This window comes from Salminus brasiliensis, chromosome 1 (assembly GCF_030463535.1).
Source record: "Salminus brasiliensis chromosome 1, fSalBra1.hap2, whole genome shotgun sequence".
NCBI classification, from domain to species: Eukaryota; Metazoa; Chordata; class Actinopteri; order Characiformes; family Bryconidae; genus Salminus; species Salminus brasiliensis.
In genome coordinates, this window is record NC_132878.1 from 25,582,922 (window position 1) to 25,596,084 (window position 13,163).

General features: G+C 39.0%; 1 protein-coding gene across 1 annotated transcript in view; it reads right to left on the minus strand.

Moving 5' to 3' along the window:
• slc8a2a (solute carrier family 8 member 2a) overlaps nt 1-13,163 on the minus strand; it is a 47,036-nt gene that overhangs the window by 18,853 nt on the left and 15,020 nt on the right. The window contains exons 2-3 of the mRNA XM_072675887.1: nt 4,991-5,328; nt 2,992-3,129 (exon numbers count right to left, since the gene is read on the minus strand). Of these exons, the coding sequence (XP_072531988.1) occupies nt 2,992-3,129; nt 4,991-5,254 (402 nt within the window). The 5' untranslated portion in view covers nt 5,255-5,328. The remainder of the gene's footprint in view (nt 1-2,991; nt 3,130-4,990; nt 5,329-13,163) is intronic.

Sequence of the window (13,163 nt, forward strand, 5' to 3'; positions counted from 1 at the left end):
CTCAAAAAGATTCAATCAGGCTGGTTGGGCTTTAACTCAAGTCCAACTTCTTCATAAAGACGCTCCAAAATAGTTTATCATACAGAAAAAAGGACTCAGACCTCTAAAGGCCACGGCGCACTAACCAAGCGGCCTCCATCAAACACCCATGTTCAGCGTTACACTCATAGGATAAGATCCAGAGCAAATGGACTGAAAACATACTCCAACACTGAGAGAGAATGTGTGAGAACATACTACAACAGATGAGAATATTCTAGACTAGTGAATGTGGAGAACATTCTAGATTTCAGTGTGCAGAGGGGAAATATACTAGAACAGTGTGAGGTCATTCTACAGCAGTGTGAATAGGTAAGAATGTTCTAGAATAGTGTGCTAAGATGTAAGTGGAGGGACATTCCAGAACATTCTAGAACAGTGTGAATCGAGGAGAACACTGATGGTCACAGAGGGAAACCTAATTTAACAGTGTTCTAGAACAGTACAAATACTGAATATTGTAGTGTAAACATACAAGAACATTCTTCGACAGTTTGAACAAGCAGGAACATTCTAGAACGGTGTGAATAGGGGAGAACATTCTAGAACTTTGAGCATAGAGGAAATCTAATTGAATGTGAATGGGGTCAGTATTTTACAGCAGTGTGAATCATGGAAGAATTTGAATGCATCAAAACATCCTAGAACATTGTGAACAGCAATGAACATTCTAGAACATTGTGAATGGGGAAACATCCCTGAACGGTGTGAATAGTGGAGTACTGCCTAGAACATTGTGAATTTGGCGAGAACACAATTGAACATTGTGAATTGGGCGAGAACATCCTTGAACAGTGTAAATAGGGGAGAACCTCCTAAAACATTGTGAATTGGGTGAGAATATCCTTGAACATTGTGAATGGAGAGAACATCTTAGAACATTGTGAATTGGGCGAAAACATCCATTAACAGTGTGAATGGGGGAGAACCTCTTAGAACATTGTGAATTGGGCGAGAATATCCTTGAACAGTGTGAAGGGGGAGAAGACATCCTAGAACCGTGTGAACTGGGAGAGAACATACTAGAACCGTGGGATTGAACGAGGACATCCTAGAGTCTCCCAACAATCACATATTTTGATGACAGTTTGATTCGGCTTAGTGAACCAATTCATTTGAACTGTATATTTCAACGAACCAGACTCACCTCCATTACCATGACATTTGATTCAGTAAATGAGTCTGTTACTTCTTACCTCTGTTCATTAAAGGAGACAGACTCCAATTACACACAGACACACACACACAACAAAGAGGGTTCCTGACTTGAATGTCTCTTGTAAACCTTGTGCAGATTCTACAAAAAAGGTCTTCTGGTGTGTATGATTCAGATTCTCTGACTAACTGAGAAGAACCAGTTCAAAAGAACTGACTCATTCATGTTTCAGTTGATCATTTACAGAAGAAAAGTGTGTTCTGGGTAAACTGCTTCTTTTTAACACCTCTAGCGCCCACTGTTAGACATGATAGAGCTCATCTTGTGTTAATGAGTATGAGGACCTCTAGCTTAACGCAGTTAACAAGAGTTCAGACCCTTCCCAGAGAGCAAAGAGTTTATCACTGTTTTTTAATCTCTCCACAGAGACCAATACTGCTAGGACAAAATACACTATATGTCCAAATGTTTGTGGACACCCCTTCTAATGAATTCAATCAGTCTAGAATACAACCAGTCTAGTCGCGGTAAAGAAGTACCACCAATAAAATAGGAATGTCTGATAAACATGTGCCTATTGGTACCATGCCTAGGTGTGGGCTGCCCCCCCCCCCCACCATGGAGCTGTGGAGCAGTGGAACTGTGTTCTCTGGAATGATGGTGCTGTTTCCAATACTTTGGGGTGAGTTGGGGATGAGGTGGGGTGGTGATTATCCACTCTTGACGCTGAATGCAATCAAGTCCTCATAGTAATGCTTAAAAATATAGTCGAAAATCTTCTCTGGACAGTAGAGACAGTTACTTCAACAAAAGCAGGACAAACTCTGAAACAATGAATGTGCAGGTGTCCCAGTACATGTCAATTTAGTGCAAATAATCAGAAGTTTAATGCCTAATGACAGCGCTGTATGAACTGAAGGTATATTGCCTGGCTGATAACATTGGGCGATGTTGGGGTCCTGCTTGATCCCTTGTGATGTGAGTATAAGCATTTACTCACCACTTGCTCAGCTCTCTCATATTACTACACACTACCAGTTCAGGGGTGTAACAATACACATTTTCAGGTTCAGTGTTCAATTTTATATTAGATTAGGTGCATTAAATATACCTTTATTTAAAAAAAAAGACGAGGAGGACATAAGTGAATGGTAATGGTTTTAATAAAGATTTAATTAAAAAAACAAAAGCAGGACTTTTGCTAACTGCAGCAAATTTAATATACGCTATTGGAGCTGGAATTACCGCGGCTGCTGGCACCAGACTTGCCCTCCAATGGGTCCTCACCCATGTGTTTAGGATACGCTCATTCCGATTACAGGGCCTCGAAAGAGACCTGCATTGTCATAATATAAAATCTATATTATTTATAGTTTTAATGACATTTTGTTTTTAAATCTGAGAAGTTAGTCTTGTTTCACAACTGATTTGTGAGCTCATTAAAACTGACCCCCTAATGGACAGGGGTTCATCTGATCTACATCAGAATGACAAGCTTGAGTATAGCAAGATAATTCATATTAATGAATTAATAGAATTAATGAATTAAGTAATACCAGACAGTGGATGTATGTGTGTGTGTGTGTAGTTGTTTAGTGATTGACAGCATCTCAGGGAAAGAGAATGGAGATGACCCAGGAAATGACTGTAAAGGTGTGTGTGTGTGTGTGTGTGTGATTGACAGTATCTAGGGTGAAGATGACCTTGGGGCACGTGTGTGTATCTTTTTAACTGACTTCTCAGGAGAAAATGACCCCTCAGTACGTGTTTGTGTGACTGTGTATGTGTGTGTGTACCTCTATAACTGACAGTAGTATCTCAGGGGCGGAGGAGCCAAGTGCCATCAGTGTGAGGTTGGACACGGTTTCGTTCCAAATCCGTACCGTCACCACTGTCTTCTCGCCATTCACACCTGTAACTGTCACCTGCTTCTCCTACAGCACACACACACACACACACAAACACAAACATGCACAACACAAACGTGTTAGTGGAGACTGTGTGCAATCAAATTAAACTGAAATAAAGTGAGTAAAGCTCAACGACCTGTTCAGCCCCCAGTCCACACAGTCTATTTATAGAAAGCCCATTCTTTTATAATCACTACCATGAACATATTTACACATAAACGCCTACATCAATCAAGCCCCGCCCAGCCCTGCTACAGGGATGTGGAGAGTGGGTCTACAGGCGGTCTGTATTGCGTTATTGAAGGGAAAGGTTAAACTGAGCTGTTCCGGTCTGTCAGGAAGCGAATGGATCACTGTAGCTTCCAAAGGATCCACACATCCAATAGAGAGGATGCGTTTCATTTTCCCTCACTGCCCAGAAGGTTTCAGTCTGAGCTTTTACAATTACATCCCTGTAAAAATTGAACTTTAATAAGTTAGCATTGAGACTGTCTTACAGTTACTAAACATCAAATAACAAAATAACTGCTAACTTTACAGGGGAAAGAAAAAACCTTCTTAACTTCAATGGAAACTAATGTAAAAAAAGATTTTATTCCATGGTCGTTTTGAAGCATTTCTACTGGTCCATTCACTACAACATTTTACAACAATGTAAAGAACAACTGCCAGGTTTTTTTTTTTCTTAAGACCCTGCATCTTCATATGGGGACATTACATTTCTGCTTCTCTGACCCATGATACTTAATTTTTTTTTAAACTTTGACCTCATTTGAGGACATTGTTTTTTGCAAAAACGACTTCCTGTACAAAGACTTAGATTAGTTTTTGTAGTTTTTAGGTTCTACTAATCCCAAATAAGAGAAGTTTATATTTATAGTAAGTAAATTTAAATTTAAGTAATTATGTCAAAAACTTTTTGTAACAGCAACGATATTTCAAACACTGATTATATTTCCATTAACTAACTATTAGAAGTTAGAAATGAACTCAACAACCTGACTCATTATGTCAACATTTGTTGATACTTTACTATACAGACCTTAAAAATCTAGGGATTTGGATTCATTCACACAGAAGGCAAAAAACACACAACAGTACCAACATATATCAATTTACACTATATATATATATATATATATATATATATATATATATATATATATATATATATATATATATATATAATAACCCTTTAGTTAACACCCACAAGTTAACACAGTTCCCTGTGGTTGTAATAAAATCTATGTACATGCTTTGGTCAAAATCCCTCAAGGGTCAAGCTCCACAGCACCCTTTTCACTTTGTCTAAACAGCCTAATATCAAATGTCCAGTTTGAGTGCCTGTTCCTTTAAATGATAATGAGTTGCTGTCTGCTCTGCCCCCACCCCCATCTTCATTCCTCCTCTCGGCTACACAAATTCTTAGACTATACTTCCAAGTTTGTTGTTGAATGAAGATCATTCAACATTCTGATCCTACTAACACTCTTGTCACTGAACACAATTAAATCCATACAGCAATGTTCTAATATCCAGTAGGCAGCCTTCCCTGTACAGGACAGACAGTTACGCCGGCAGGACAAACACTTTTTTTTAAACACCCCTGGTTTCAGTGGAAGCAATGAATGAGCAGGTGTCCCAATACTTTTGTCCATATACTGGAAATGGGAATTTGGTATTGGTACTGACCAATCCTTATTAATCATGCACTGGCATTGGACTAGAGGGCAAAACCCAGGGATATCTCTACATTGACTTTTCTAAATTAGTCTTAAAGGTACAGTGTTAATTAAGCCTTCGAAGGAATATGAGCCCTTTATCTCTGCTGGAATGATTATTAGTGTATATGTGTGTAGTTTCCACAACCCTCTCACTCTGCTACCTGTGAGGTGATGACCTCGATGGCGGCCATGAAGCGGTCAGCGATGATGGAGACACCCAGGAAGATGTAGAGCAGAGACAGGAAGTAGATGATGGCCCTGGCAACCTGCTCAGCCAGTGGGGGGTTTTGGGGGAGCCATACAGGAAGCAGAATACCGTCATTGCACTCCACCTTCTGATTGCAGCTGCTGTTCTTACTGCATACACACACCCGCACAGAGAGGAGGAGCAAGAGGAGGAGAGGTACGAGTGGAGGAGGAGCCATGACCTGGGAGGAGAGGGAGTGAGAGGGAGAGAAATAGAGAGAGAGACAGAGAGAGAGAGAGAGAGAGTCTCCTCCTAGAGAGAGACACAAAGAGAGAGAGGACAGAAAGAGAGAGAAAGAGTGGGAGAAAGAGAGAACAATATAAAATATTATGTAATATGTAATAATATAATATGTTAAAAATGTGAATAAATGTCATGAACTACACAGAATAACATGACTACATAAAATGGTCTTCACCAAAAACATATAATATAGACAAGCAAATTGATTAAACAAAATGAACTACACAACAAAAGGAGGTTAATCACAATTAAACCAAACAAAATATTAAGATCAATTGCAATTATCTATAAGAAATATAATTAATTCCAATTATTTACACAAAATAAGGCAGGTGATCACAATTAACCACACAAAATGCTGTAATTAGCTGCAATTATCTATACAAAAGCAATTCATCACAATTAACCACATAAAAGAATGCAGTTAATCATAATTAGCAATCGAATACTATGATTATTTGCAATGAATTAGACAAATAATGTGATTAATTTCAATGAAGTCCACAGAATAATTCAGTTACTCACAATTCACCACACAAAATTAAGTGCAGTTCTCTATAATAAAGCAATTACAATTATATATATATAGCATTATAATTATTTAGTAATTTGCTAAACTAACTAGGCAACAAGAATGCAGTTCATTACAATTAACCACATAAAATACACATTTACTGCAATGAATTAGACAATTATTAAATTAGCCTAAAAAAAGACAATTAACAACATAAGAAATGTGATTAATTGTAATTAACTTCACAAAATAATGCATTTCATTATTTTAATCTTTTGATAACCCAACTACATTTTTTACTATTATTTATATTGTGTATATATTGGTAATGTATCTACGTTTTTGTAACTGAGTGTCTTGCTATCCCTTTCTGCTGTGACCCTAAGATCCCTCCTGTTTTTGTATATTCTGTATTTTGTGTATATTTTGTGTAATTTTGTATTTATTTAATATAATTTTTATATAACTTTATTTTAATATAATTCATTTTAATTTTAATATGTTTAGTATGCATATAGTTTTGTCCTCCTGTAGAGCATCAACCTGAGCCTCACCACAAGCATGTTGTGCAAATGACAAATAAACCTGAAACTTGAAAACTTGAACTTGACACTGAGAATTTCCCCACTGTGGGACTAATAAAGGATTATCTTATCTTATCTTACATCAGAGATTTTATTTACATTAGGCTTACACTCTATGTTCACAATTCTGCGAATGCACTGCTGACTGTCATTTCATTCAAAATCCAGTTGAATTACACAGCTGGAAGCTGGAAGCAGTCGGTTCACATTCTGTAGGGACTGGCTGGAGTCTGCACTGCGCTGCTGAATAACAAGATGGGAATAATGTGAACGCACCAGTTTGAAAGGCTTACATCAAAGTCTTCCTCATGTAGAACTCCTCATTCATCAATAATTCAGCTGCTCATTAACAGCGTCTGAGAGAACTACTGTGACCAGCAGGACGTTCTGTGTAGAGCTGTTTTCTGATACTTTCCCCAAGTAGTGGATCAGTCAAGTCAGGTTTGATGCTTATGGTTTGAACTGGAGCTCTGAGGGTACACTCTTACAAAAGGAGTTCTTTAAGGGTTCCTGGGACAGGTAGTGGTTCTGTTGAGAACCATGACGACTCAGTCTCTCTATGCCTGATTATCTCTCTCCCTGTCTCTCCCACTCTCTCTCCACCTCTCCTTCTCTTACTCACTCTCTCTCCCTCCCTCTCTCTATGTCCTCATTCTATCTGTCTCTCTCTCTCTCCTTCTCTTTTTCTCTCTCCCCCTCCCTCTGAGTCTCTCTATGCCTCTCATTTTCTCTCTCTTAACCTCTCCTTTTCTTTCTCTCTCTCCCCCTCCTTCTCAGTCTATGCCTCTCATTCCCTCTCTCTCTATCTCTATCTCCACCTCTTCTTCTCTGTCTCTCTCTCTCTCTCTCTCCTTCTCAGCCTCTTTATGCGTCTCGCCCTCTCTCTCTCTCTCTCTCTCTCTCTCTCTCTACCTCTCTCTCTTTACATCTCTTTCTCTTTCTCACTTCCTCTCAGTCTCTCTATGCCTCTCATTAGCTCTTTCTGTTTCTCCCTCTCTCTTTACCTCTACTTCTCTTTCTCTTTGTCTCTTGCATCTTACCCCCCTCTCATCCTCTCTCTCCCTCCCTCTGTGCCTCTCTAAGCTTCTCACTCATTATCTCTCTATTTATCTCTCCCAGTCCCCCCCCTTTCAGTCGGTCTCTCTCTCTGTCTGTATGATCTAATATTAGCTATCCACTTTGCTTGGAACTTGAAGGTATTGTAGTGTGTGTGTGTGTGTGTGTGTGTGTGTGGTAGAGATTGACTGAAGGATGGTGAGTTGAACGCTGTGGGTCATATTTCACTTTCCAAGCTCTGCTATGGTTACCTGCACTGTAACACTACACTAGCAACAAAAATAACTCTCACACACTACCCCCCCACCACACACACACACACAAAGCATTCCTGAACTCAACCATATTAATTAATCTATAATTGAATCAAATCAATGAATCATTGAATTGTTCAGTTCATTGAAACTATATACTGAGTCACATAAACTGAATCACATTTATTATTACTACTTCATGCATGCACACACACAGACACAAACACATACACATACAGTTCGCCTTGACTTACAAAAACAGATACAAGCACACAGCATAGACACATTATCACAAAGGCTATGAGGGGAAGGAATACACACATATTTGTGCACACATAAAGGAATACAGTTCACACACCAGCTCTTACTTTAACGAATGGTATATTGTAATAAAAGCATAGTTGAGGATTGTTATGTGAACGGACAGCTTTAGGTGCGTATCAGATATGTGTATGTGAGTGTGTGTGAGTGTATGCGAGTGTGACAGTGTGTGTGTCAGGTTACCGCGGTGACAGTGTCTCTGTCCGTCAGTGTTGGCGATAAGTGATTGGTGAGATTGGTTTACACACCAGGCTCTGACAACTTAGGGGGAGTTAGCACCTTTTACCGGTTAATATTACACACACACACACAGAGTGAGCTAGACCAGGGGGTTACACGAGGGGAAAGAGGGAGAGAGTTACAGAAAGTGTGTATGTGTGTGTGTGTGTGTGTGTGTGTGTGTGTGTGAGAGAGAGAGAGAGAGAGAGAGAGAGAGAGAGAGAGAGAGAGAATGTGAGACGTAATAATTAGGAGAGTAATTGTTATTGAATTGTAATTGAAAGTAAGTGTTGAGAAAAACAGTAGAAGAGAAAGAAGAAGAGAACAGAAGTGAAGAGACTAGAATAGAAGATAACAGACAGATAGGAGAAGAGAAGATAAGAGAGGAGAAGATATAAAGAGAAATGAGAAGACAAGAGATGAGGGGAGAAGAGATAAGAGATGAGATTAGATGAAAGGAGAAGATATAAGAAGAGATGAGAGGAGAAGAGATGAGAAGAGAGGAGAAGAGAGAAGATGAGAGGGAATGAGAACATAGGAGAAGAGATGAGAGGAGACAAGAGAAGAGATGAGAAGAGAAGAGAGGAGCAGATAAGAGATGAAAGAAGATGAGAAGAGAAGAAAGGAGATGAGAGGAGATGAGAACAGAGGAGAGGAGAAGAGATGAGATGAAAGGAGACAGACGTCTCCGACAGACTACAGCGTCTGATACACAAACACACTCTTACTGCTTCAGCACCTTCACTCATTACAACTGCTCAGTGCTTGTGTGTGGGCCAGAGTGTGTCTTACACTCCATTCATTACTAATTACTCACACACGTGCACCAAACACACACACACACACACACACACACACAATACGCAGGAACTCGAAAACTGGTGGAAATCCCATGTATACTTCTGAACTGGACTAGGCAGTTAAAACTAAGCAGTTTGGAACAACAACTTTGCACCATGCTGACATATCATCTATAAGAATGTTACCATGCAAACTGCAGCACCAGATAAACACCTGCATTCCTGTCCAGGTATTTTACTCCACACACTCCAAACACAGAAAAAAAGAAAGAAATTGAAAACACTCCTAAGCTTGTGCTTACAGTTTTTCTCGATTGTTTACAGACAAGTACTGGTACTTGAAACACAATGACCACAACATGTAACATGCACCAACCCCCTGAACCAATTCTGCTAAACTACAAGCACAATTCCTGCTTTACACTCAAATTGCAGTTCTAAAACACAATTTTTTCAAAACACTACACTCAATTGTCATGAAGAAAATCTCTTGTTTTCACAAGGAACACACTGTTATTCAAAACTCTAAAGTTAATTGCCCTACTATGCACACTGACTCCTCACATGGGCAAACACTTAATACACATGTTTACACTTAGAAATCAGAGCTTTAGCATAAAAGGGCAACAGGTGAGCTCTTCTGTTTTGGAGCAATGGATGCCAACGTTGGAAACAGAGCCAGAGCCAGAGCCAGAGGAGTGAGAGTAAGAGGAGGACGATGGGGAGGACGAGGACAAGGAAGGCCAAGGACCATAATTTCTGACGAGATCCGAGCCACTTTGGTTGACCATGTGGTCAACCATGGTCTAACAATGAGGGAGGCTGGGCAAAGAGTACAGCCAAATTTGAGCAGGTACACTGTAGCATCCACCATCCAGACTTTTCGCAATGAGAATAGGTAAGAAATCTACTCTCACTAGAAAACTGCATTACTGCATATCAATACAGTACCTAATGAGTACAGTAGTACAATATTGGCTGTGGACTGTTCTGTAGGACATTGTGTTTCAAGTATTTGGGAAATGTATTCCTACTTTGTATTCCTACACAGTATTTACAGTATTGTACTCTTTGTATTGCAGAACTGAAAGATTACCAACACAAGGTGGACGGGGACGTCTTCTGTCTCCTGAACAGGAAACCGAGATCATGAACAGTGTGTTCATGAACAGAGATCATTTCCTTACAGCAAATACAAAGAAAAAAAAAAGAAAAAGAGATATTTCAAAATGTTGATAGGGTAAGCTTATCAATGCTAGACCGTGTCTTGCGCAGAAATAATTTGAGGATGAAGCAGGTCTACAGGATGCCATTTGATCGCAATTCTGAAAGAGTCAATGAATTGCGATATAACTATGTGCAAGTACGTCCTATACATTTCCACAATTGATGCATACTGTCCACATTGTATAAATTATACATATTTCTTTCTATTATATTGTAATCATAATGATTGTGCTTCACAATAGTGACTGCTCCATGTTTACTTCTGATATTGTCATGTGTGTTTCAGAGTCCTTGAGTTGGATGTGGCTGCAGTGGAGCACCAGTTCATCTTCATTGATGAGGTTTGATTCAACCTCACAATAAGATGAAGGAAGGGAAGGAATATCGTCAGCCAGCGTGCCATTGTTGAAGTCCCTGGCCAGCGCGGAGGGAACATCACAATGTGTGCAGAGATGACCCACCATGGCATTATCCATCACCATGCTACCCTTGGCCCCTACAACACTGCCCATCTGATCACATTCCTGGACACCCTACACAACACACTCATTCCACCAGATCAGATAGATGACCCAGAGCAGCTCAGGTACGTTGTCATTTGGGCCAACGTAAGTTTCCACCGGGCTGCTCTGGTTCATAACTGGTTCATCTCCCTCCATATTCTCCATTACTCAATCCTATTGAAAGTGTACAACCTAAATTCACAAACGCGTATACCCTTCTCTAAGCTATGGAAGACGCATGTGGAGATATAGCCGTTGATGCTTTTCATGGCTGGATTCGCCATGTGTGCGTGTTTTTCGATTTGTGTGTAGAGTTCTGAGAGTATGAGGCATGCTTTAAGAAAATGTGTGTTAACAATCAAGAAAAACTGTAAGTTCATACCAGTTTTCCTCTAGTTTAGTGATGCTGAGCGCTAACATTTAGCTACATTCAAGCGTAAGTCATAAATTAATATTTTAAGAAAGAACCACTAAATCACTGAGAGAGCGAGAGATAAAAATAGAGAGAGGGTGAGAAGCAATAAGTACGGGAGTAATAAGTAAGTGTTGAGAAAAACAGAAGAGAAGAAAAGAGGGGAGAAGAGAAGTTCCGAGAAGAGAATAGAGGAGAAGAGAGAAGAGAGGAAAATAGAAGTGAAGAAACTAGAATAGAAGAGAACAGACAGATAGGAGAAGAGAAGAGGGTAGAAGAGATGGCAAGATAAGAGATGAGAGGAAAAGAGATGAGAAGAGAGGAGAAAAGAGAAGAAGAGATGAGAAGATGATAAAAAGAAGATGATAATAACACTAAGATTGTGCTTGAGTTCATTCCAGTTTTCCTCTAGTTTAGTAATGCTGAGCGCTAACATTTTGCTTAATTTGAGTGAGCGTGAGTCCTACCTTAATATTTTAAGGAAGAACCACTAAATCACTGAGAGAGAGAGCGAGAGAGAGAGAGAAAGAGAGAGAGAGTAAGAAAATGAGAAGTAAAAAATAAGAGGTAATATGTAAGTGTTGAGAAAAACGAGAGAACGTCGTGTCCTGTCGATTCAGGGAATCAAAGCAGCGACCTTCAGGTCACAAGCCTGCTTCTCTAACCTGCATACCCTGTGTTCATTAAACCTTGAACTTTTCTCACTTACTTACTGAAAAATAGTACAATAAATGGTTTTATTAATAGTTCAAAACGAATGCTTCACTACTGTTTATGGTATCAATATGGAATTTTGATTTTGCGAATGTTCTGTGGAATTAACTTGGTAATGGTTACTGCGAAAGATGAACACCTTTCGGGGCTAAGCATGGGTAGACTGATAGTATAAGAATGTCTATCAAATGTTTTTTGATGACAAATCCACTGTTTATCGTTTGAATATCACTGATCTCTCTTCTTAAGTAAAAAAATGTCTGAACTGAACACACACACACAGCCGTAACTGAGCCCAAGTACTCCATGTCCTGGTCATGTCTCCGGTAAGCAGCCATCACTCTGGCATGCACACGTACCCACGTGTGGGCGCACACGCACACACACACACACACACACACACACACACACACACACACACACACACACACACAGATCTGTTATCAGTATCACTGCTCTATAATCTCACCTGCTCTCTCAGTTCTTTCACTCTCTCTGTCTCTTCCACAGTACTTGGCTTAGCTGGAGACTGTTACATGTTTCACACGCACAGCAAAAAACAGTGCACAAATATTGTCACCATCAAAATAACTACTTACTGTTTACTGGGTATTACACTTCAACTCTACACTACCATTCAAGTTTTAACTCAATTCACTGAAGCAGAGAAGCAGAAATCAGTAATTATGTTAAGAGTCGGAACGATGAGCAGAGTTATAAATTATGTAGATGAAAAAGAATGCAGAACCGAAATGAAAAATAAATAAATAAAATAAAAAGAATATTCAAAATGAAGTTTAAGTTTAAATCCAAAATTAAGTCCTAATAACATAAATATCCAAAATGAAGTTCTAATAACATTAATATCCAAAATGAAGTTCTAATAACATTAATATTCAGAATGAAGCTCTGATAACATTATTATTCAGAATGAAGCTCTAATAACATTAATATCCAGAATGAAGCTCTAATAACATTAATATCCAGAATGAAGCTCTAATAACATTAATATTCAGAATGAAGCTCTAATAACATTAATATCCAGAACGGAGCTCTAATAACATTAATATCCAGAATGAAGCTCTAATAACATTAATATCCAGAATTAAGATCTAATACCATTCATATCCAGAATGAAGTTCTAATATCATTAATATCCAGAATGAAGTTTTAATGACATTAATATCCAGAATAAAGTTTTAATGACATTAATATCCAGAAGGAAGTTCTAATAACACTA